The 22,025-nt window shown below is 40.3% G+C and overlaps 1 protein-coding gene and 1 long non-coding RNA gene across 7 annotated transcripts in view; one reads left to right on the plus strand and one right to left on the minus strand.

The window, feature by feature from the left end:
- Positions 1-3,335, plus strand: part of LOC110970879 (interaptin-like) — a 35,568-nt gene extending 32,233 nt beyond the window's left edge. For all 3 annotated transcript variants that reach the window (XM_051943902.1, XM_051943903.1, XM_051943904.1), the window contains 6 exons: positions 85-189; positions 456-539; positions 1,255-1,308; positions 2,065-2,181; positions 2,447-2,554; positions 2,659-3,335. In XM_051943902.1, the coding sequence (XP_051799862.1) occupies positions 85-189; positions 456-539; positions 1,255-1,308; positions 2,065-2,181; positions 2,447-2,554; positions 2,659-2,799 (609 nt within the window). In that variant the 3' untranslated portion in view covers positions 2,800-3,335. The remainder of the gene's footprint in view (positions 1-84; positions 190-455; positions 540-1,254; positions 1,309-2,064; positions 2,182-2,446; positions 2,555-2,658) is intronic.
- Positions 1-22,025, minus strand: part of LOC127532342 (uncharacterized) — a 116,572-nt gene that overhangs the window by 84,486 nt on the left and 10,061 nt on the right. The window contains exon 1 of one of the 4 annotated variants that reach the window (XR_007939718.1): positions 21,811-21,918. The exons of 2 other annotated variants lie outside the window; for them this stretch is intronic. This is a non-coding gene — a long non-coding RNA (uncharacterized LOC127532342). Of the gene's footprint in view, positions 1-21,789; positions 21,919-22,025 lie in introns of those variants that run through there. One more of the 4 variants, XR_007939722.1, reaches the window with a different exon arrangement.

The following is a 22,025-nucleotide window of genomic DNA, read 5'->3' on the forward strand; positions in this document are numbered from 1 at the left end:
AACAGTCGGGTGTTTGTGTTCTGTAAAATTAAAAACTGTCAGTCTCACACCTGAAAATCACAACATGTGTTTCTTTAACTGCAGCTGAAGAGAAATCATTCAGAAACCAAGAATCAGCTCCAGCAGGAGAAACAGAAAAATGAAAAGGCTGAAAGTGACATGAAGACCCTGAACAGTCGTCTGGAAGAGGTAAAACTCACCATCAATGTCTTTTTAAATCAAATAAGTGACAAATTCACTGAAGCTTCTCACCGTGATGTAAAATAATGTTCGTAAAATATATGAAATGATGTTAACTTTAAACAGAAACGATGATTTTCTGAATATCGACATTCACTGTCACTGCACAGTAACTGAATCACTTCTAAGATGAACAGTCGGGTGTTTTGTGTTCTGTAAAATTAAAAACTCAGTCTCACACCTTAAAATCAGAACTTGTGTCTCTTCACCTGCAGCTGAGGGGAAATAATTCAGAAACCGACAATCAACTCCAGCAGGAGAAACAGAAAAATGAGACTCTGAACAGTCGTCTGGAAGAGGTAAAACTCACCATTCTTTCAAATCAAATCACTGACACTTTCACTGAACTCTGTCTCACTGTGATGGAAAATATAGTGGATAGGATTAATGAAACTAACTTTGAACAGAAACAGTGATCAGTGGTCAGTAAAAGGAAGTAAAGTTTGGAAACATTGTGGTGTCACTTCCACTGCAGAAACATCCACATCCATCATTCTGAAAGCAACAATTATCTTCCTATACCACTAAACTACATTCTCATTTTTCACACAAATCTATTTTCTCACTAGAATTCTCAGACTGTGACGTTGTAGGAAAAGTTTAGAGTTTGAAAGAGCCACAAAGTTTCCTGAAGAAGACATAAAACAGAAACAGGACTTTCATCCAGGAGACCAGGATTCATGTTCCATGTGGAACCTTTATTCTGACACTTTGGTTTCACTTTCATTCACTGCTTGGTTACATTTCTGCAACCAGAACTTAAATATGAACATGATTGTTGAGAGACAGAGTTACCTGAATTAAAATAAGGAGATAAAGTGAATGTTCCAAGCAGCTGGTTCAGAGGAGAACTTCCTCACCATCTAAAGCTACAGAAACAGAGATTTAAGCAGAACTCAGCTATGTTACATGAATATGCTTTTAATGAGTCTCCAACCAATCAGAAGTCACACATTAATGTCATGTACAGATGTGCTCAGATTAATATACTGTTTTTTTTCCTCTTGTTTCCAGTTGATGAAGACTGAGACAGAACTGAGGACAGTGATCCAGAACATGAACAAAGAGGTTGATATTTTCTCTCAAATCATTGATCTGCTCTCATCTCTCTTCTCTTTTCATATAATACTGGTCTGTTGTTGAGACCGAAAAAACTTCAAATATTCATAATAACCAGACAACAAACAGCTGTAATATACAAATATGTATGAAAAGCAATTGCATTAAATCTCTGAGACTCAGTCTTGTGGCTTCATTGACTCAATGACAAACTTGATTGTTCATTTGTAGAAATTTTGATAAATTCTTTATTTTGTTGATGAAAATTCTGGGAGAAAATGCTTCAGAATGAATAGACATTTGTCAAAGTACATGTTGAATGAAAAGCTGAAGTCATGAAGTCAGTGCAGGGTTATTATTGGGTGGCTGTGCCTCAGGTGGTAGAGCAGGTCGTCCAATGATGGAAGGGTCAGCGTTTCGATTCCCACTGTGACCTAGTCATGTGCTGTTGTGTCCTTGGGCAAGACACTTTACCCACCTTGCCTCCAGTGCTGCTCTCACACTGGTGTATGAATTTGTGTGAATGCTGGTGGTGGTTGGAGGGGCCGTAGGCGTGGATTGGCAGCCACGCTTCCATCAGTCTGCCCCAGGGCAGCTGTGGCTACAAATGTAGCTTACCACCACCAGAGTGAGAATGTGTGAGTGAATGAATAATGGATCCATAGTGAAGCGCTTTGAGTGCCCAGAAAAGCGCTATATAAATCTATTCCATTATTATGTCATTATTATTATTACCTGAACAAATATGTGTTTTTTTTTTCTCAGCTAGAGGAGATCAGTCAAACCAACTCAGCCGATGGGAAATCAATGATAGCACCCATAACTGTAGAAGAGGTCCATCAATACGGCCACTATATCCGTCTTAAGAACATTTTCACTGAGGTAATGTTGTTTACATGTAGATGAACCTTCTGAATACTGTGTAAACATGTACAATAAGTTTTATATCAATATGATGATCAAATATATCCACAGATATTCTAAATGGTTCATTAAATAACAGCTAATGCTGTTAACATCAGAGTGTATTTTGTCTGTAGGTCAACATTTAAAGAGGTCATCATTTTATTTGTGGACACCATGTATGAAACACACACTGGAGATGATTTAGTTTTTCTACCTTTGGTGTCTAATTTTCCTCCTGCAGGCATTAAATCTAGGAGGTTGGGAGTTAGTTCTACAGATTAATAACGGCAAACCAGGCATATGCAAATTTAAGGAGTCTTTAAAACTTCAGGCTGGAGAGATTCTCTGTGTGAGTCTGAACTTTTCACTTCATGTTACATTTTTACTTTTTAAAACTTCTTTATTTTTATTCTGTTTGTAAATATGTGACTTTTGTATTTACTATATTTACAGATATCCCGCCAACGCTGGTTCAGAAACCATCCTGATGATGTTAAACTGGTGTGGTTGGACATGAAGAAGTGGAAGCTTACAGACAAACTACAGATGAACCTCATCAGTAACAATGGAGATATTCAAATTACTGTAATGTGAATAAACATGAGAAACATCATTTTTTATTTTTGCATTCATCAAAGTGAGCTTTTGTTTTTTTTTCTGAATGTCAAATTAACATTATCTTGTTTTGAGTTTTATTTTCTAAATCTTGTATTCAAATGTCCTTTTTGTATTTTTATCCAATTAAATCCATACGAATTGTAATGAGTAGAGGATACAACAAGAAAAGATCAGAAATATGTACAACATTAAAACAATCAGAACAAAATATTTTCTACAGATTAAAGTCAGTTTTTAGTTTCACCTCCTTTTGCTGTTCTTCAAACTTCATGTGTCGACTGTCTTCAGGTTTTCTTCAGTGATCTTGTATTTTATTAAATAAATCTTCTTTCACTTAACAGAGTTCTTCTTTGGACTTTAAGTGTGTTTAATTTGTTTCTCTGTCTGCTTGATCTCATAGTTTTTATAATATTCAGGTCTGGACACATTCAGGGTTTTATCAGCTGTTTTTGTCTCCAAACAGGATTTTGCTGCAATAGTTGGATCAGTTTCTAATCAAGTTTCCAGTTCAGAAGGAACAGCATCATGAAATGAAATCTGTCTGTACTTTTTAGAATTCATGATTCTATCAGTTTGGATAACATCCTGACAACACTGACAGAAACACAACACAAACTGTAAAAAGTATGTTTCATTATAAAGCACAATAGTCCCTATATACAGGATTGTGTTTTTTATGTCATTTCCAGTAATGTGCTGCAGCTAAATCATTACAACAGAGACATTAAATAGAAAAACCTGATATTACATCTATAGATGTCATTTAAAAGAAGATGTATTGTAGAAGTCAACAATGAAGTTGTCAAAGTGAGCACCAGTTAATCATCAACCTTCTTCCACTGTGCTGCCATGTTGATATGCAGAGTTGGTTGAACTGATTATTGGAGCTGCTGGGTTTCTTTTCAGACAAGGTTTTAGTCATTTAAACTGGATTTTTTTATGTTCCCAACTGGACAGAAAATCCTCAGATTATTCAAACCCACTCCAGTTTAAATATAGAACTGCTTTTTGAAGGCTTTTTGATTGACAGTAGGTTTTTTTCTGGCTGGACGTCATATAAACCAGTGACATAAGATGGTAAGACATGAATGTTTCAGGTAAAATGATCGGTTGAACTCCATAGGAACATTATTGGAAATGATAAATTTGCCTAAAATGTTCTTTGAAATGAGATTAAAGCATTTTATTTCCCTGCTAGTCTGGTAAGATTTAATCAGTTTTTGGAATTCATTTCATTCAGCTTTTCAGAAAAATTCAGATTATTTTATGATTATTATTCACAATGAATACTGTTATGCAGCTGAAATGTATCCTCAGTTTGGTGTGTTTTGTCAAACCATGTGAGTACAAATACAGACATTTTCCCATATCATATTTTATTATTTTTAGTTTGTTTTAAAATTTCATATTTTGAAAAAAAAATAATTATTGTCACAAACACAGAATTTTCACTCAGCATTCACTGCATTTTGTATTTTTGCATGAAAATAGCAAAAAGCAGCATCATATAAACCATTTGACATCTAAAAGGGTAAAAGTGAAAATAAATGAATCATAATAAATAATACTCATATTTATTGAGTATATGATAGTGATATAATGTTGTAATATTGACGTACAATGCTGCTATGGCTCTGTTTTTGATGCTGACATCTGTTTAACTGTTCATAGAGATATAAAAAGATGTTTTCTTACTCAGGTGAGGCAGTTGATCAATATCAGTGTGCCCGCGTGGCTTAATGGTTAAAGCAACGGCGAACTATGTACAACAGCCCGGGTCCGATTCCTGCTCGTATCCCTTCGCTACATGTTTTTAGGGGTGACATGTCTCGGTGGGTAGAGTGGCTGTCTTGTAACTGGAAGGTTGCCGGTTCAATCCTTGGCCCGTTGAGCTCATGTCGAGGTGTCCCTGAGCAAGACACCTAACCCCTAATTGCTCCTGGTGGGTCGTGGTTAGCGCCTTGCATGGCAGCTTCCGCCATCAGTGTGTGAATGTGTGTGTGAATGGGTGAATGTGACGCATCATGTAAAGCGCTTTGGAAATACAACCATTTAGATTTTTTAGAACTCTTGGAAGCATTGATCAGCATGACTGGTGATGTCACATTGCCGTGCCACATGGAACCTGCCACGGACGCCACCAACGAGTTGCTGGAGTGGTCGAGATCGGACCTGAACCCCAGATTCATCCACGTGAGGCGGGACGGTGAAGACCATCTGGTTGATCAAAACCCGTCATACATGAACAGAACATCGGTGTTTGTCGATGGACTGAAACAGGGAAACATGTCACTGAGACTCTCCAGAGTGAGGCTGTCTGATGAGGGCATGTACAGGTGTTTTAGTCCAAGATTGACGACAGATTGTAGAGTTCAGCTTGTTGTCAGTACGTATACAAAACTCCAGAGAAGATTTCACTGTAAGGTTGAGTTTTTCAAAGCTTTTTTCTGTTGTTTTTATCAGATGCTGTCATTGAGATAACCAAAGTCAGTGCTGGAGTCTTCTTCTTCTTTTCCTTTCGGCTTTTCCCTTCAGGGGTCACCACAGCGAATCAATTGCCTCCATCTAACCCTGTCTTCTGCATCCTCTTCTCTCACACCAACTACCTTCATGTCCTCTTTAACCACATCCATAAACCTCCTCTTTGGTCTTCCTCTAGGCCTCCTGCCTGGCAGTGGGAAACTCAGCATCCTTCTACCAATATATTCACTCTCTCTCATCTGGACATGTCCGAAGGTCTGGCCTCTCTGACTTTATCTCCAAAGCCTCTAACATGTGCTGTCCCTCTGATGTACTCATTCCTGATCCTATCCATCCTGGTCACTCCCAAAGAGAACCTCAACATCTTCAGTTCTGCTACCTCCAGCTCTGCCTCCTGTCTTTTCCTCAGGGACACTGTCTCCAGACCAAACAACATGGCTGGTCTCACCACAGTTTTGTAAACCTTTCCTTTCATTTTAGCTGAAACTCTTCTATCACACATCACACCTGACACTTTTCTCCAGCCGTTCCAGCCTGCCTGTACACGCTTCTTCACCTCTTTTCCATACTCTCCATTGCTCTGGACTGTTGACCCTAAGTACTTACAATCCTCCACCTTCTTGATCTCTTCTCCCTGTAACCTCACTATTCCACTTGGGTCCCTCTCATTCACACACAGATACTCCATCTTGCTGCGGCTAACCTTCATTCCTCTCCTTTCCAGGGCAAACCTCCATGCCTCCAGCTTCTCCTCCACCTGTTCCCTGCTCTCACTACAGATCACAATGTCATCTGCAAACATCATACTCCATGGAGACTCCTGTCTAACCTCGTCTGTCATCCTGTCCATCGCCATAGTAAACAAGAAGGGGCTCAGAGCTGATCCCTGATGTATTCCCACCTCCACCTTGAACTCCTATGTCACACCTACAGCACACCTCACCACTGTCTTACAGTCCTCATACATGTCCCGCACCACTCTAACATACTTCTCTGCCACTCCAGACTTCCTCATACAAAACCACAGTTCCTCTCTGGGCACCCTGTCATAAGCTTTCTCCAGATCTACAAAGACACAATGCAGCTCCTTCTGACCTTCTCTGTACTTCTCTATCAACATCCTCAAAGCAAATATTGCATCTGTTGTACTCTTTCTTGGCATGAAACCATACTGCTGCTCACAGATGTTCACCTCTGCCCTTAGTCTAGCTTCAACTACTCTTTCCCATAGCTTCATCGTGTGGCTCATCAGCTTTATTCCTCTGTAGTTGCCACAACTCTGCACATCTCCCTTGTTCTTAAAGATGGGCACCAGCACACTTCTCCTCCATTCCTCGGGCATCTTCTCACTATCTAAGATTCTGTTGAACAACCCAGTCAGAAACTCTACTGCTACCTCTCCGAGACACTTCCATACCTCCACAGGTATATCATCAGGACCAAGTGCTTTTCCACTCTTCATCCTCTTCAATGCTCTCCATCACTTCATCCTTACTAATCTTTGCTACTTCCTGGTCCACAACAGTCACCTCTTCTACTCTTCATTCTCTCTCATTTTCCTCAATCATCAACTCTTCAAAGTACTCTTTCCATCTTCCCATCACACTATTGGCACCTGTCAACACACTTCCATCCTTATCCTTTATCACCCTAACCTGCTGCAGATCTTTCCCATCTCTGTATCTCTGCCTTGCCAACCTATACAGATCAGTCTCTCCCTCCTTACTGTCCAACCTAGCATACAAGTCATCGTAAGCCCCTTCTTTGGCCTTTGCCACCTCTACTTTCACCTTACGCTGCATCTCCCTGTACTCCTGTCTACTCTCTTCAGTCCTCTCAGTGTCCCACTTCTTCTTAGCTAACCTCTTTCTCTGGATCCACTCCTGCACCTCCTCATTCCACCACCAAGTCTCCTTATCTCCTTTCCTTCCAGATGACACACCAAGTACTCTCCGACCTGTCTCCCTGATCACATTTGCTGTAGTTGTCCAGTCATCTGGAAGCACCTCCTGACCATCCAAAGCCTGTCTCAACTCTTTCCTGAAAGTCATACAACGCTCTTCCTTTTTCAGCTTCCATCATTTGGTCCTCTGCTCTGCCTTTGCCCTCTTCATCTTCTTCACCACCAGGGTCATCCTACACACCACCATCCTATGCTGTCTGGCTACACTCTCACCTACCACTACTTTGCAGTCACTGATCACCTTCAGATTACACCGTCTACACAAGATGTAGTCTACCTGTGTGCTCCTACCTCCACTCTTATAGGTCACCCTATGTTCCTGCCTCTTCTGGAAGAAAGTATTCACTCCAGCCATTTCCATCCTTTTTGCAAAGTCAACCACCATCTGTCCTTCTGCGTTCCTCTCCTGGATACCAAACCTGCCCATGACCTCCTCATCATCTCTGTTTCCTGCACCAACATGTCCATTGAAGTCTGCACCAATGACAACTCTCTCACTTCTGGGGATGCTCTGCATCACTTCATCAAGGTCCAACAAGAATTTGTCCTTCTCCTCCAGCTCACATCCCACCTGTGGAACATACCAACTAACAACACTGAACATCACACCTTCGATTTCTAGCTTCAGGCTCATCACTCGATCTGACACTCTTTTTACCTCCAGGACATTCCTAACAAACTCTTCCTTCAAGATAACTCTTACTCCATTTCTCTTCCTATCTACACCATGATAGAACAACTTCAACCCTGCTCCTAAACTTCTAGCTTTACTACCTTTCCACCTGGTCTCCTGGACACACAGTATGTCCACCTTCCTCTGCATCATGTCAACCAGCTCTCTATCTTTTCCTGTCATAGTTTTGTCCTGTCTGCGTTTGTTTTTTTGTAGAAAGTTCACATTAACTGAAGGTTGTGGCATTAACTGTTAATACTGAATAAATGTGCATTTTCATTTACACACTGTTGGTGCAGAATCACCATGTTTCATTTGATGTAACTGATGTCTACTGTTTCTGCACACAGACACCAAGGAGAACCATGAGGATGAAGAATCACAGAGTGAAGGTTCAGAAAAAGAAGTAGAATTCAAGTCCAGCAGCTCTGGACAAAAGATGAGCTGCCAAAAGACACTAAAATACCAGAAACAAGTAAAAAAGATGCAGAAGGAGCAAAGATGAACCCTGCAATAAAAGAAGAAGAAGCCAAAACACCAGAAGATCCCTCAGCAACAGAAATGAAGACAAAAAGTTCAAGTCCAGCAGCTGTGGACAACAGAAAAGATGTGCTGCCAAAAGACACGAAAATAACAGAAACTAATTTAAAAGATGGAGAAGAAGCAAAGACGGACCCTGCAAAGACAGAAGATGAAGAAATAACACAAGGTCCATGAAGTGGAACATCTGCGTTGGGTCTGAGACTGAGATAAAAGACTACAAACAAACCAAAGATGTGATGTGACAACAAAGACGGAAAGAAAAACAGATAAAATGAGAGAGGTGGTGGATGGAAGAACATAACTAAAGAGGACACTGTCATGTTTAGCTCTTTTACGTGTTGGTTCGTGGACATCTTCCTGGGAAATTTGAAAGTTTTTAGCTTTGAAAACCTCTTTTGTTGCTTCAGGATCCTTCAAATTCACCAATGAGCAGTTTCTCCTCAGTGATGCTCCAAACACTTGATATCTTTCTAAATTTTGTTTCATGTCTTTATCTTCTTCAGTTTTGTTTTATTTTTTAGCCTCATAACAGCTTCTTACACCAAACTCCAAAGTTGCAGAAACTTTTCCTGCACTGATGAAGTCATTAAACACACCGACATCCAAAACTCTGTGGGGCCTGAACTCAGCTTAAATGGAAAAATATTCATGTACAAGTCAAGTTCTTGCATGTAAAGCGTTTCCTTCATTAAATTTGCATGAACTAAACTGTGATGTAGCAAAGTTTTGCAGTGACATTCAAGGTAGATTACTAAGCTCCCCCAGCTGTTACTATGCAATAATAATTTTTAATTAGTTTGGGCCAGAAAATGTCTCTAACTGTATAAACTACCATGCAGTTTGCTTTTAGTTGATGCAAACCCTAAAAAAATGTTCTATTCAATCCAATTATTTGCATGCATTTGCACATATCATGCAGATAATATTAAATAAAAGGTGAAAAAAAAAAACTGGAATCAACCTGTGCAACATGTTTCCAAGTGCTGTAGATGTTAGTTACACTGGACAAAATGCATATTTTAGATATTTTAGAACTTATATTTTGAATTTTTTTCCATATTTGTCTCCATTCTGTGTAACTGTAGCCTGTAGTTCAATCAACAAGGTCACAGTGGGGGCAAATCTGGTTGAAAATAATGCTTTTATTTTGGTGAATTGTTACACAAGACATGCAAAATAATTTTGAAGCAATATCACACTTTAAAGCTTAGGATTGGTTAATATTTAAATGGACTATGCTTCACACATGACTGGGTCAAGGACAGTTAGAAAAAATCCTTACGCCGTCATCTTTTTTTCTGATTTAACAGTTTCTGGTTCTGATGAATGGAGTAATTTTGCCATTAAAAAAAGTAAAATATAAAAAGAAGAAACATGGCAGCATGCTTCTAAAACCTGCCAGTAGGTTTTGGAGTTTGGAGGGATAAATGCTGCTTAATTCATGAGTTTTCCCTTTTTCTAAACTGCTATGAAACACTGATGCCTCTTTAAGCGTGGTTTTATCATTTTATAGAGGTAGACTGCAGTCAAAGTTCAGCCATTTTTACAGTTAAAGTAAACCTGGAATTCTGTTCAACGTCAACATCATTTGTGGGTAATATGTATCAATGAAAAGGCCCTGTTTGGTACAGTGGATTATTCTTTTTTATCTCATAAATTGCCTACTATTTACATTCTAAATGGATGTATCAAAAAGTTAAACTTGTAAGTTTATTATCTGTGACAGGATTAGAGCCGTCCATAAACCAGAGCAGTGACCAGAATCGGTCCATCAATGATTTACCCGACACAGCAGACTGTTGAAGCGAGGACACAGCAACCGGTACGTCATCTTCTCAGTTTAATTTTTCTTTCTACAATGATTCATCTGCTGATTATTCTCAAACACAGCAGCACTTTCAGAGAGTAGAAGTGAGTCTGGGGGCTTTGATACCCACATATGACATTATTAGGTGTGTTTTAAAGCCTTTGTTGTGGGTCTGATAAAAGTGAAAGTTAAACTTCGGCGTATGGACACATTATGAGTGACCCTAAATAGATTATCAGAAGTAATGACCTACAGTGGCTTCCAAAGTCTTCACCCTCATTTGCTGCGCTACAACTTGAAACAGATTTTTGACTTTAAATAAATCAAATATATCAAATACCTTGAAACAAAATCTGGAATGTGCCTTTAAATCACAGAAAAATGATGGAAAATACGTATATTTGTCCAAAACATGAAGGAACTTTCGTAACAGAGATGCAACTTTTGGCTTTGATTTTAGCTATTATAATTGATGATGCAGAATTATCTCAAAAATAAAGATTATACAGTTTAGATTTTCCATAAATGAAGGCTAATTTCACTTTTATATTCTGTATGATGATATTTTTTGACTCTCCAGATCTTCCATTATTTGATTTGATGATACTTGGCCTTAAACTTTATTTCATGGAGAGGAATTAAATGTTTTTACAAGTATGTCACCATAAAATACTGTCGGCATATGTATATGTATATGTATATATATATATATATATATATATATATATATATTTCACATGCCAAACAGAAATGTGTTTTTTATTTAATTACTCAAGTGTTCATGTACTTGCAGAGGTGGAAAACTATCTCTTTTTTTTGTATTGCTTCGACATGTCATATATATATATATATATATATATATATATATATATATATATATATATATATATATGGTTTATTAGCAGCTTGTTTCCCCTAATTAAACATTCAGGCTTCCAGAAAAAGAAGGAAAAAAGTAATCAGTTGAAAGTGTGCTTTTTCTATCATTTCACTTGACATTTAGTCTTTTCTTGAAATCATGTCCATTGTAGATGTCTGTATCATGTACTGATTATACATGTGATTTATTATGAATGGATGCAGTTAGAAACATGGAAGCAAGTTGAAAAAAAATCATATTTTATTCAATTTTAGATTTATGTGGGAACATAAAGAATGAAAAGAAAAAGTTATTAAGTAATAAGTGAGATCAATAAAGCAGATATCAGTGTTGTCACTCTGTGTTTCAATATTATATTTCTTTACTAAAGCATAAGAGGGCAGTGAAGGATTTATGATTCATTCTCTGACACATACACAAAGTATCCATAAAAAATCAATAATAAAACGAAATATTGTCTCAAATGTGATAAGAAATGATCAAATATATTAAATTGTTCAGCTGTAAATGTACTTCTTGTCATAGAAAAATATCACAAAAGTCACACTTTCAGGTGCTTCATGTCACATTCGGTAAGTTTTCTGGTGAAATTCCTCCCAGACGTCACAGAGGACAAAACTGAGGTAAAGTTTTTATTCATAAAGCTGCAGACATAATAAAAACAGACACAGATGCTGAGTTAGATGAAGAACTGAAAGGATTAAAAGTGAGCAACAAGCTGGACTTTAATTATTTGTCCTAAAAATATTATATAGTTTAATTTACGCACCTAAACTGAACTTCCTTCCCAAACTTTATTACATATATCTCAACATATGTCTCAGAATTTCAAATGAAACGAAGAGAGATGAGAAGTCTGCACCATAAACCAGTAAAGGTAACGGATGCCTATGTTTGTGGGCTATGCAGAATAGATAAGTTACCCAGGCTGATCTTCATAGCCCAATGGGATCTACGCGGGGTAAGACCAGAGACGGCAGAGTGTGCTTGTCAGTGGGATGGAGACATGCTCTACTACTGCAGCAGCTGCAGCCTCCAAAGAAAGTGTGGGCAGCTGGTGCAGACTGGTGAAGCCGAAGGATGGCAGGTGAGGAAGATGGTTGATCCTCTCCAAGCGTTAGAGCCAGAAGAGCTTGCGGGCGATGAAAGAGAAGCATCGACCTCAGCCTGGACCCTCGAGGGCGAGTGTGAAGGAGCACCATCAGCACCGCCGTTGTATCCACCGATACAGGATGGAGAGAAGGGAGCTACCAAGGGTGAGGCCCAGGAGCAACCGCTCTGGAAGAAGACCATCCAGAGAGCCTGGCCTTACAGCTCGACTTCAGCAGAAATGATGTCCCCGCCACTGGCTACAACACAAGTCCCTCTGGTGTTCAGGATCTACCGTGACCCTGATGGACCTAAGTATATGTCAGGTATGGAGATGATTCCAGGCCCTCAACGAGAAATGGCACAAGCACATGGTTGGGAAGGACCATGGGAGCTAACTACCTGGGACAGGTTAGTGGAAGTGTATGCAGATCCATCAATTCCCCTAGTAGATGCTGGACCAGTGCCAAGAGAAGAAGGCGCCAGAGGCACCAACCTCTACTACTGCGTTACAAGCCTCGATGCATGGGGCCATTCAGGCATGAAGGCCGAGGAAAAGACTGCAGAGTACACTGTGACACCAGAAGACTGGCGCCGAGAGGGAAGTGTCCAATTGGTGAACTCCTGGGTGTCAAGGGCAGCTACGCCTACGAGACTGCATCAGACGATGACGGTGAAAGTACGAGTGCGCATGGTCATTGTGCCATTCGTGGGAGTGTACTCGCTGGGAGCAGACGTATCCGAAGTAAAGAAAGAAGTGAAGCCTGAAGAAGATTCTGCCAAGAAGGAGGAGAAAGAAAAGGAAAGTGTTTGGTCAAGAATCAAAGGCCTCACCAAAAGAGTTGGGAAAGGAAAGAAGAATCCTGAACCAAGCCAACAGTAAAGGTCAGCCTGTCGTTGTGAAAAATGCCGCGTACACCATATACGTGTATTGATAAGTACACAGGAAGACCATATATACAAGAAGCAATGGAAGAATATATTTGGACCGCCCTAGACGAGATTTTGAATACACCAATAAAAGGTGTGGAACATTGAATTATTTCTGTACCAGCTACGAGTACTCCAGAGATCCGGATATTAGCCACTCCGGATCAATAGATATGTGCACCCTATGTGTAGTGGAAGGTAAAGACCTCGAACATAAGCAAAGAAGGTACGAAGAGGCAAGGGGTGGTTGGAGGTGGCAAGCAGTGCCACCCTGTCCTGTGTCAAGTCCTTGGATTCTGAACGTAGCCTACATCCCTTGGGGGAAAACAGGGATCAAGTTGACGTGGGGGCCTAACTACGCTGACCCATGGCAGAATGAATATGTCGAGATCAGCGTGGGAGGATTGGTGGTCTGGGCCTCTAACCCCTACATGTACAAGAAGATGAGAAAGTGCATGGAAGATCACGAAAGGTACGTCCTGGAGAACTGGAGTCTTCCGCTTCAAACAATCGTCCACGAAGGGGAGGTCCTTCTGAACCAAGACGGGGGGCAACTGCTTCCCAGAACGGGAGAAAGGCCCATATTATGGCCAGGAAAAGGAGATTGGTTCTACCATGAACGAAGGGCGAAGCTGGTGGAACTAGTGACTCCAGAGGGCCAACCATTGTACGCTGAATTGCTACAAAGTCGGGAATCAGGACAGCGTAACACCAGACCATGGGACAAACATCAGTTGTACTACTCAGAAGAATCCCCCTTTGAGGCAGCCCAGAGAGGAGTGAAGCTGAACCTTTTCAGTCAGTTCACAAGGATTGCTCAAGGGCCCCTACCGAAGCCAGATCAACTAATCATAACATCATGGAGATGGGTGTGGTGAGGGCTGGACCCAAAGGTTGGTAAATACCCGGCTCCCATCTACAAGAGGTTACTTGAGGGAAGAGTCATCGGAGATGAAGAGAAGGAGCGGTACGAAGCACTGAAGTCCATCTTCCCCAAGCTACCAGAAACAGAGCCTGCAGATGCACCAAGTGACAACCCAATACAACATGTTCCTAAGAAGAGAAAGGTTTATTGGCCCAGATGAACAATTCAACATGGATGAACGGCATTCACAACCAGGGCAACAACCACGGAACGGTAGACGGACTTGGATATGTCTAGCGATCAGAGTTTTAGCAGTTATGTTAGGATGTGTATCAGTCCTAACTATACTGTATGTACTTGGAGAAGAACCATGGGCGGAAGCCTACACAGAGATTAGTTATACCTCAACGAAGAGGTTTAAGCAGACCTGCGGAGAAGCGCAGCCCAGAAATCTATTCCTACCAAAGCTACAAGCATGGGGGAATGGCACCAACCAGATGGCCCTGCCAGAAGTGATGAAGCTGCTGGGCCCTAGTCAAGGCAAAGATGACAGCAAAAACCTCACCACAGACATCTTAGCCTGGGTTGGAGAAATAGGAACGAACGCCACCGAGAACCAGACCACTTTGCAGACCTGGAGAGAGATGCTTGAGGCAGAAAACCTGACTGACGCGACCACGATGGTGGAAGGCTGGCAGACGTACTCTGAAGAAATAGGTATCCAGTACTGGATCAGGAATGGAACCAGGATCAAGTCAGGTCAGTGTAATTGGATTCATCCAAACTCTGAAACCCCAAGATGGTACTGCACAGTGGCATGTATTGCATGGCCAGGACAGAAGAACAAAGGCTACTGGAAATCTGAAGTTGTATATGCAGCACACCTCAAAAATGAGATGTGCACCACCATTCTCCTGTCAGATGGGATGTTTTGGGGGTACCACAACTTCACCTGTGACATCCCACAGCCTCCAACAGTGACCGAAACCTCAAGAAATGTAACCCAAACTCCAACCACCATCTTCGCTGAAACGGGTTCAATTTCAGCCACCCATACACCGGCACCTGGGGTGAGTACAACTACCCAGAAAGCTACTATACAGTTAATAGATTCAAATTTCAAGCCAAGACGCAGCAGCAGCAGGTCACGATACACGGACATAATCATGGCCTGTGCAAGAGACAAGTTCTTAGCCTTAAACCCCTGTTACTGGAACATGCTCGCAGACTGTAAAACGCAGAATTATCTGGTAATAACACCAGCTGCACACCTGATGTTTTATGTCAGTAAAGGCATGTATGGAAGTGAACCACGGGCACACCATGAGAATTGGCTCAACAACACCTTGCCCTGGTTGTGGATAGTTCCAGTGAAACACTTTAGAGGAGCATTCCAGAAGGGTTATGCAAGAACTGGCCAGGGCCTGGCAGGACCAACGCAAAATGATATGTACGTGCAGAAGCTTCTTACACCACCAGAACAGATGGGGGTCCCAAGAGGGGATTTCCAAAAGATTGACTAGTGTGTGGTGAAGAAAGTAGCTGAAGCACTGGACGGAGAGGAGTATGTGAGTAACGGTGCCTCGCCCAGATGCCCACTATGGCAAGAATGGAACAGATACTACGGTACATGGACCTACAACTGCAGCGGATTGACGGCCAACGACACCGTTAAAGGTATTCTACAAGCCTGGAGTGAAGGACATACCAGAAGCGAATCCTCTACCTGGTGGGGCCTGCAGAAGCAAGAAGTCCAGCAGTGGGTAATTCCATGCCTAACCGAGACCAACAACTACTGGGTAAAGTACCAATATTTGGCTACGGTCTGTTCCAAAGAACAGGACATTTGGCCTGAAGTATGGAGTAAACCTGAACCCTACGTGAGTCCAAGGCCATGGAGTATGGTGTGTGACAGAGCCAACACGACATGCACCATCGGCCTAGCCAGACAGCATTGCCAGGGGGTTCCAGGATGGGAGTCCCACTGCCAAAGCCACTATGGAGATGACTACGCAACCTATGGGTTGGAGGTGAAATGGGTTAAGAAAAGTGGAAAATGGAGAAGAAGCATTCCTGAAGGAGTGGGATGTGCTAAAGCTATTCTGGGTCATCAGATGATGAACAGAAAAGAAGTCAATGGAAAGGTCAAATGTCTACATGTTTTGATGTGATGACAACTATGCAGAACTTCATGTACCAACCACTCTGATGGCTTTTAACATGTGTTACCTGGAAATAAATACATTTAGGTGAATACAAATGATCCAGCCACATTCATATGTACCTATAGCATCTATATATATGTGTACACTGTCGTGAAACATGGAGATATGAGATCCCAGAATCAGCCACAGAGGGGAGACTCTGACAGAACAACAGCTAAATAAGGGAACATTGTGATATTATAACCTGTGATTTATGATCAGATTATGCCATAACCTAATGAATGTGTTTGAACTAACCGTTGGTAGTCACTCGATGCAAATCAGGGTAGAAATGCCCTGAGCAAAGGGGATTCTATCAAGTAACTCGGACGGGGGATTCAACATGATCTGCAAAGGAATAACTGTTCTGTTGGAATTATGGACGAAAGAACTGCTTTTTCTGCAGTGTTTGAGGATTACAGAACTGTGATCTGGATATAACACTGACTGATGGAACATTACTGGATTCTATTATTTACAAAGGAATAACACCAGAATGGATTAACAAAATTTTTATTGGCCCAAACAACAAAAATGGATATATATGCAGATCTAAATCGGGTCCGGACCCCCGTCCACTTCCCCCTGGGCCCCGGCAGGCCTCAAACACTTGTTGGGTTTCAGGTGAGCAGCCGGGTGTGGCCACACCCTGACTGCTCTCCCCCTCCAAATTACATATTTTTGAGGATTATTACTCTTCTTTTAGGAAAGCATGATACCAGTTAGGAGTTAGGATGAGTGATTTGAATATTATCTAATGGCTGATTATTTGTCTGATGATTTATTGGCTATGCTTTTGCCCTGCTAAATATATTTTAATAAAGCATTATTCTGCAATTAAAGACAACAAATTGCAGGTGCTATTTTTATCCCTGAATGAATACTTATACATCTAGCTCTGGATGTAAAAAGTCAGATTATTGCGTGCATAATAACAGTAGAGGTTCTGAAAGGTTACCTAATCATAGGGGCCAGGTTGGCCCGGTTTAAACATATCCTAGAGGTTGTCTAAGTGTCCATATCCTCTGAATTAAAACTAGCAACTTACCAAGTGCAAGATCCATGAGAGGAGAAGCTGCCGTTAACAGGTGTGACTGGTGATTAAGTTTAACTATACCGAAGTGGCAACTCGGTTAAATTAATTATCAGAGGAAGCAGGGATAGGCGTCTGGATGAAGGCAGTGAGAAAGCTAGGCGAATTCTCCTCGTTTACCAGCTTAACAGTTCTGCAGCATCCCTCTGAGTTAGATCTCAGGGGGCAGTAGAACTGGACCCGTAAGATGGAGAGCTGGTCCGGTGATTCCCTGACAGCTGAATAAGTTAATTAGGGGGTCACTGGCCCTGAGGATCAACAACACATATAACTTAATATATATAGGTATCACATAAGCTTTCAACAGCTGATCATTGATAAAAAAAAATCATAAAGAAAAGTGAATGTATAAGGCAAATAAATATATTCTGAAACATAATTTCTTTTCTTAAACTTGGTTTGGCCACTGTTTTGGAGTGCAAAAAACAGCATTAGCCAACTATGGATGTCAGCTTTAACGGCCATTTTGAATTTATCCCATGACCTACTGGCCCGATTAAAAATCTGATGTCATATTTGGATTCCTTGTCCCTGAAAACCTAGGTGTAGACACCAATTTTGTACTTGTATCTCAAATAGTTGAGGAAAGACAAGCTTTTATTCCAAAATCATGTTAATGCAGTCGGCCATATTGGATTTATGAGCCAATATGAGGCTGAAATGACACCTAACCATTTTTTTTTCATATTTATTACCTTCAATTATCACAAAATACTGAAAAAAGAACTGGGCTAATCTTCAAACAAAACCAATCACAAAAGTTACATACATATTTAGAGATGTATGAAGGTATTATTGAAATACCAATTTTTAAAAAAAATAATCATCTACACTCTGTTAATCCGTTCTTTCTTTGATTAAATGTGTTTTTATTGTCATTCAGCTGCACTCAGAGAAAAGAAATGTTTTTATAAAACTGTTCACAAAATTACAAGTTTTCATTCAGAACAAAAATCCGTTCATTCTCCTGTCGTGTCACATTTAAGACAAGAGTTCTGCATTCATCACAGTTCATGATTTAAACGTTGTTCACTCATTAAACCAAATACTTTTGGACATAGTTGATCATTTCTGGTATTTTGTGTAATTCTGGTGGAATGTGTTGATGTAAAGAGCTACTGTGGACTTCTGCTGATTTCCTCTGATTTCTTTTGATTTATTTCTGTTCAGTTGCTCCACTGAGGATCTCAGTTATTCTGGTAACTAGAGTTTTTACAGGAAAATAGAAAGTAGTTTATTGAGATTAGACTGCTGTTTCTCCAAATTTCTCTTTTCCTTATCCAACCTCTTTTCAGTTTGTAATAGCTCTTCTTTTTCTTTTAACAGTTCCTCTGGCTTGTCATAGTTTTCTTCTCTCTCTTTTAATTTTTTCTCCACTTCCTGAAGCTTCTCCTTGTTTTTCTTCTTTTCCTCATCAACCTCATTAAGTTGCTTTTTTACATCATCCATCTGGTTTTCCAGCTCTGTCTTGAGCACCGTAACCTTCTGTTTCATGTCATCTGTCTTTGGTGTTCCATGTTCAGGTAATGGATCTCTGTCACCTTTTTCTGAAGAAGACACAACACACCGATCAACACAGAAACACAACAGAAAGTGATTGTTAAGATGGAAACTAGATCAAGATCAGCTTAGATATGCTCTTCCCTGCAGTGTTATTTATTTTTCAAAAATGAAATACTGCATGGTTTGAATGAATTACTTTGTGGGGGGAAAAATGACAATGCTAAATGTGCCCAGAGTAACTGAAATACTCTGATTTTATGTCTGATAACTGTGACTTACGTTTTGTTTTCCGCATGTAGAGGACAGTTCCTGAAGCACCAACAACCACTCCAGAGAAGCCACTCACACCGATGAAAATCCAGAAAGCTAAACACGTTTCCATTGTATGATAAATGACAAGACAGATGTGAAAGAGTGGAAAAGATTTAATGCAGACAAAATAACACAAATGAGACAGAAAACGACAAAAAACAGACAAAAAATGAACCAAAAGAGACACAAAATGACAAGAATGATTAACACAACTTATTATGCAGTGTTCTTCTTTTTTCAAACATGAAATACTGCATGCTTTGGATGAATTACAAAGTGAAAATAAGAAAAACATGAGGAAATGTTCAACGTTTCCACAGCAACTGAAATGCGCTGATTTTATGTCTGATAACGGTGACTTACGTGTAAATATCCATTTGAGGAGAATAATTCTTGAAACTGAAAACACACCACTGACCACACGGGAAGTTAAAGAGGAACCAGATTTGTCCATTGTAGCTGAAAAATCACAACACAGATGTGAAATAGTGGACAAGACTTTATGCAGCATCATCATAAAGTGAATAAAGTGCAGAGCATCACCTGACAGGGATCACAGTTTTGTAGAGCACTGAATTTATCAGTGACAAAACACATTTAATTATCTTCATGTGTTATTATCCCTGCTCCAGCCTCTGTTCTCTGCCTCCTTCTCCCTCCTTCTCCTTTCTCCCATTGTTCCTCCTCATCTGTCTCTGTGTTTTGACCCTTCTGTCCCTTTGTCTGTCATCTCCCTCCTGTCTCTCATCCCTGTCTCTCTGTCTATGTCTTCAGCCTGTTGTTCCTGTCTTGTCGCCGTCATTCCCTGGATTCCCTAAGCCTGTCTTCCTCCTTCATATCAGCTAACGATCCCTGTGAGCACCCCTTCTGGTAGTTTAGTTAATTCTGGATTAATTTGTGGATTTTCCCCTTGTTTTGTTTGTTGAGAACTTTTGTAGTGAGTTTGGTTTTCCCACTTAATCCCATTTCCCTTTTTGTCTTGAAAGTCTTGTTTTGTTTTAATAAAGCCTTCCCAATTTTCCTCCTTTCTCTCGGTTTCTGTGTCTGCGTCTGGGTTCTCTGACCCCCCCGTATCATCATGAGTTCACAGCCCGATCTCACGAGGATTCGTGAAACTGTTACGTAAATTTTTGTTTCGGTTTCGTGCGCACCAACACGATTTCGTCATGTTTTTCGTGCCGCTCACCACGAAATGCACACCAATGTATTTTAAACGGCGGACTTTTCGTGCCACCCAGAACGTATTTCAAACGAATGTGTATATTATATTTTTAATGTAAAACCATGGCGAATCCAACGCTATATTTTGCATGACATCGTCCCTAACCATAACCCTAACCATAACCTAACCATAACCTAACCATAACCCGGTGGTACACTTACCAATTTGCATAGGAATTTAAAGAATGTCCGGCGGCCGGCGGCCGCAAACACGATCACACAAGCAGTATACGCCGATGGACAGCTTAGATCGTCATGAATCCGCCGGTATAAAGCACTTTCAGATGTGATTACCACAGCAGGTTTCGTTGTGAGCAACACGAAAAACATTTCGTGGTGAGCGGCACGAAAAACATGACGAAATCGTGTTGGTGCGCACGAAAAAGAAACAAAAAATTTACGTAACAGTTTCACGAATCCCCGTGAGACCGTGTTGGAGTTCATCCTCTTTGAACCAGCAGGGTGGAAAGATGTGTTATCTTTTAGAAAAAAATGCTCAGAAGCTAGAATCTGTAAAACCTGAAAGAATCATCACATTTTCAATTTTACAACAGAATAACCGGGAAAGTCGATCCATTTTAAATTTGTAATATTTAATCCGAATCACTTTATTCTACATCTCTCAGATTCTGACTCGGTTATGACCACCAGTCAGAAATTCAGTGATAACTGTGTTGAACTGCAGGCAGTGTTTCCACAGAGAGACTGAGAGGAAAATCAAAGCTACTGAATCATTTGGCTTACTTTATAATGATTTATGGCTTTCTAACAGAGTGACACGACACCATAAACATTTCTGAGTTCTCTCTTCTTTCAATCATGTTTTTTCTTTTCTGTTTCCACTGAAGTGCAGGACTTTAGATTGCAGTGACAAACGAACCACAGAGAAGGAAAAATGAGACGGCAGCAAATAAAAACCTTCAGAGGAGGAAGAAAGGTTTTTACATGATTTCTGCGGATGCCAACAAGTTACTGATTAATCAAACTAAAGTCTTTACAGATTCATACAAATGAAGGTCACAGACTGCAGCTGCTGTTAAATAAAACTCCTTCTGTTCTTGTTACAGCCACATGCATCATGTGTTCATTTAAATATATTTAAACCTGAACATTTTCTGTCACGATGAAACTATCATTTACTCTCAGTGACAAAAGTGTTGATTGCCACAAACAAAACATAAATGTGTTGCTCTGAGTCTCAGATAAAAATCACATCAATAATCACAGTGGCGTGTTGAGAAGAAGAATCTTGACTGAAACTATTTAGCTTTAAAAGTGTTTGTTTTCTGGTGTCTCCAAAAAACATCAAAGTTCAGAAAACATGTCAACATGTGACCTGATTTCATTTCACAAACTGGAAAGATGAATGTTTTGAGTAAAAACTAGAATAAAAAGACAAAACCTGAGTTTTCTTGCTGCTTACCGTCGTGTTGCGTTGACGAGTCGACTCACCTCAGAGAGCGATAAGCTTCAGGGTAAAAGTACTTTCACTTTATGGTCACCTGATAAGGTCTGTTTAACTGCTCTGATGTTTGGTTGTAGCTCTGATTCCTCCTTATCTCATAGAGTCAACAAGGTGTAAACCTACTTTCATTCACTGTGCAGCCTCATCTTTAACAGCTTCTGTCTAATCGCTGC

The sequence above is a fragment of the Acanthochromis polyacanthus genome, chromosome 23, assembly GCF_021347895.1.
Source record: "Acanthochromis polyacanthus isolate Apoly-LR-REF ecotype Palm Island chromosome 23, KAUST_Apoly_ChrSc, whole genome shotgun sequence".
In the NCBI taxonomy this organism is placed as follows: Eukaryota; Metazoa; Chordata; class Actinopteri; family Pomacentridae; genus Acanthochromis; species Acanthochromis polyacanthus.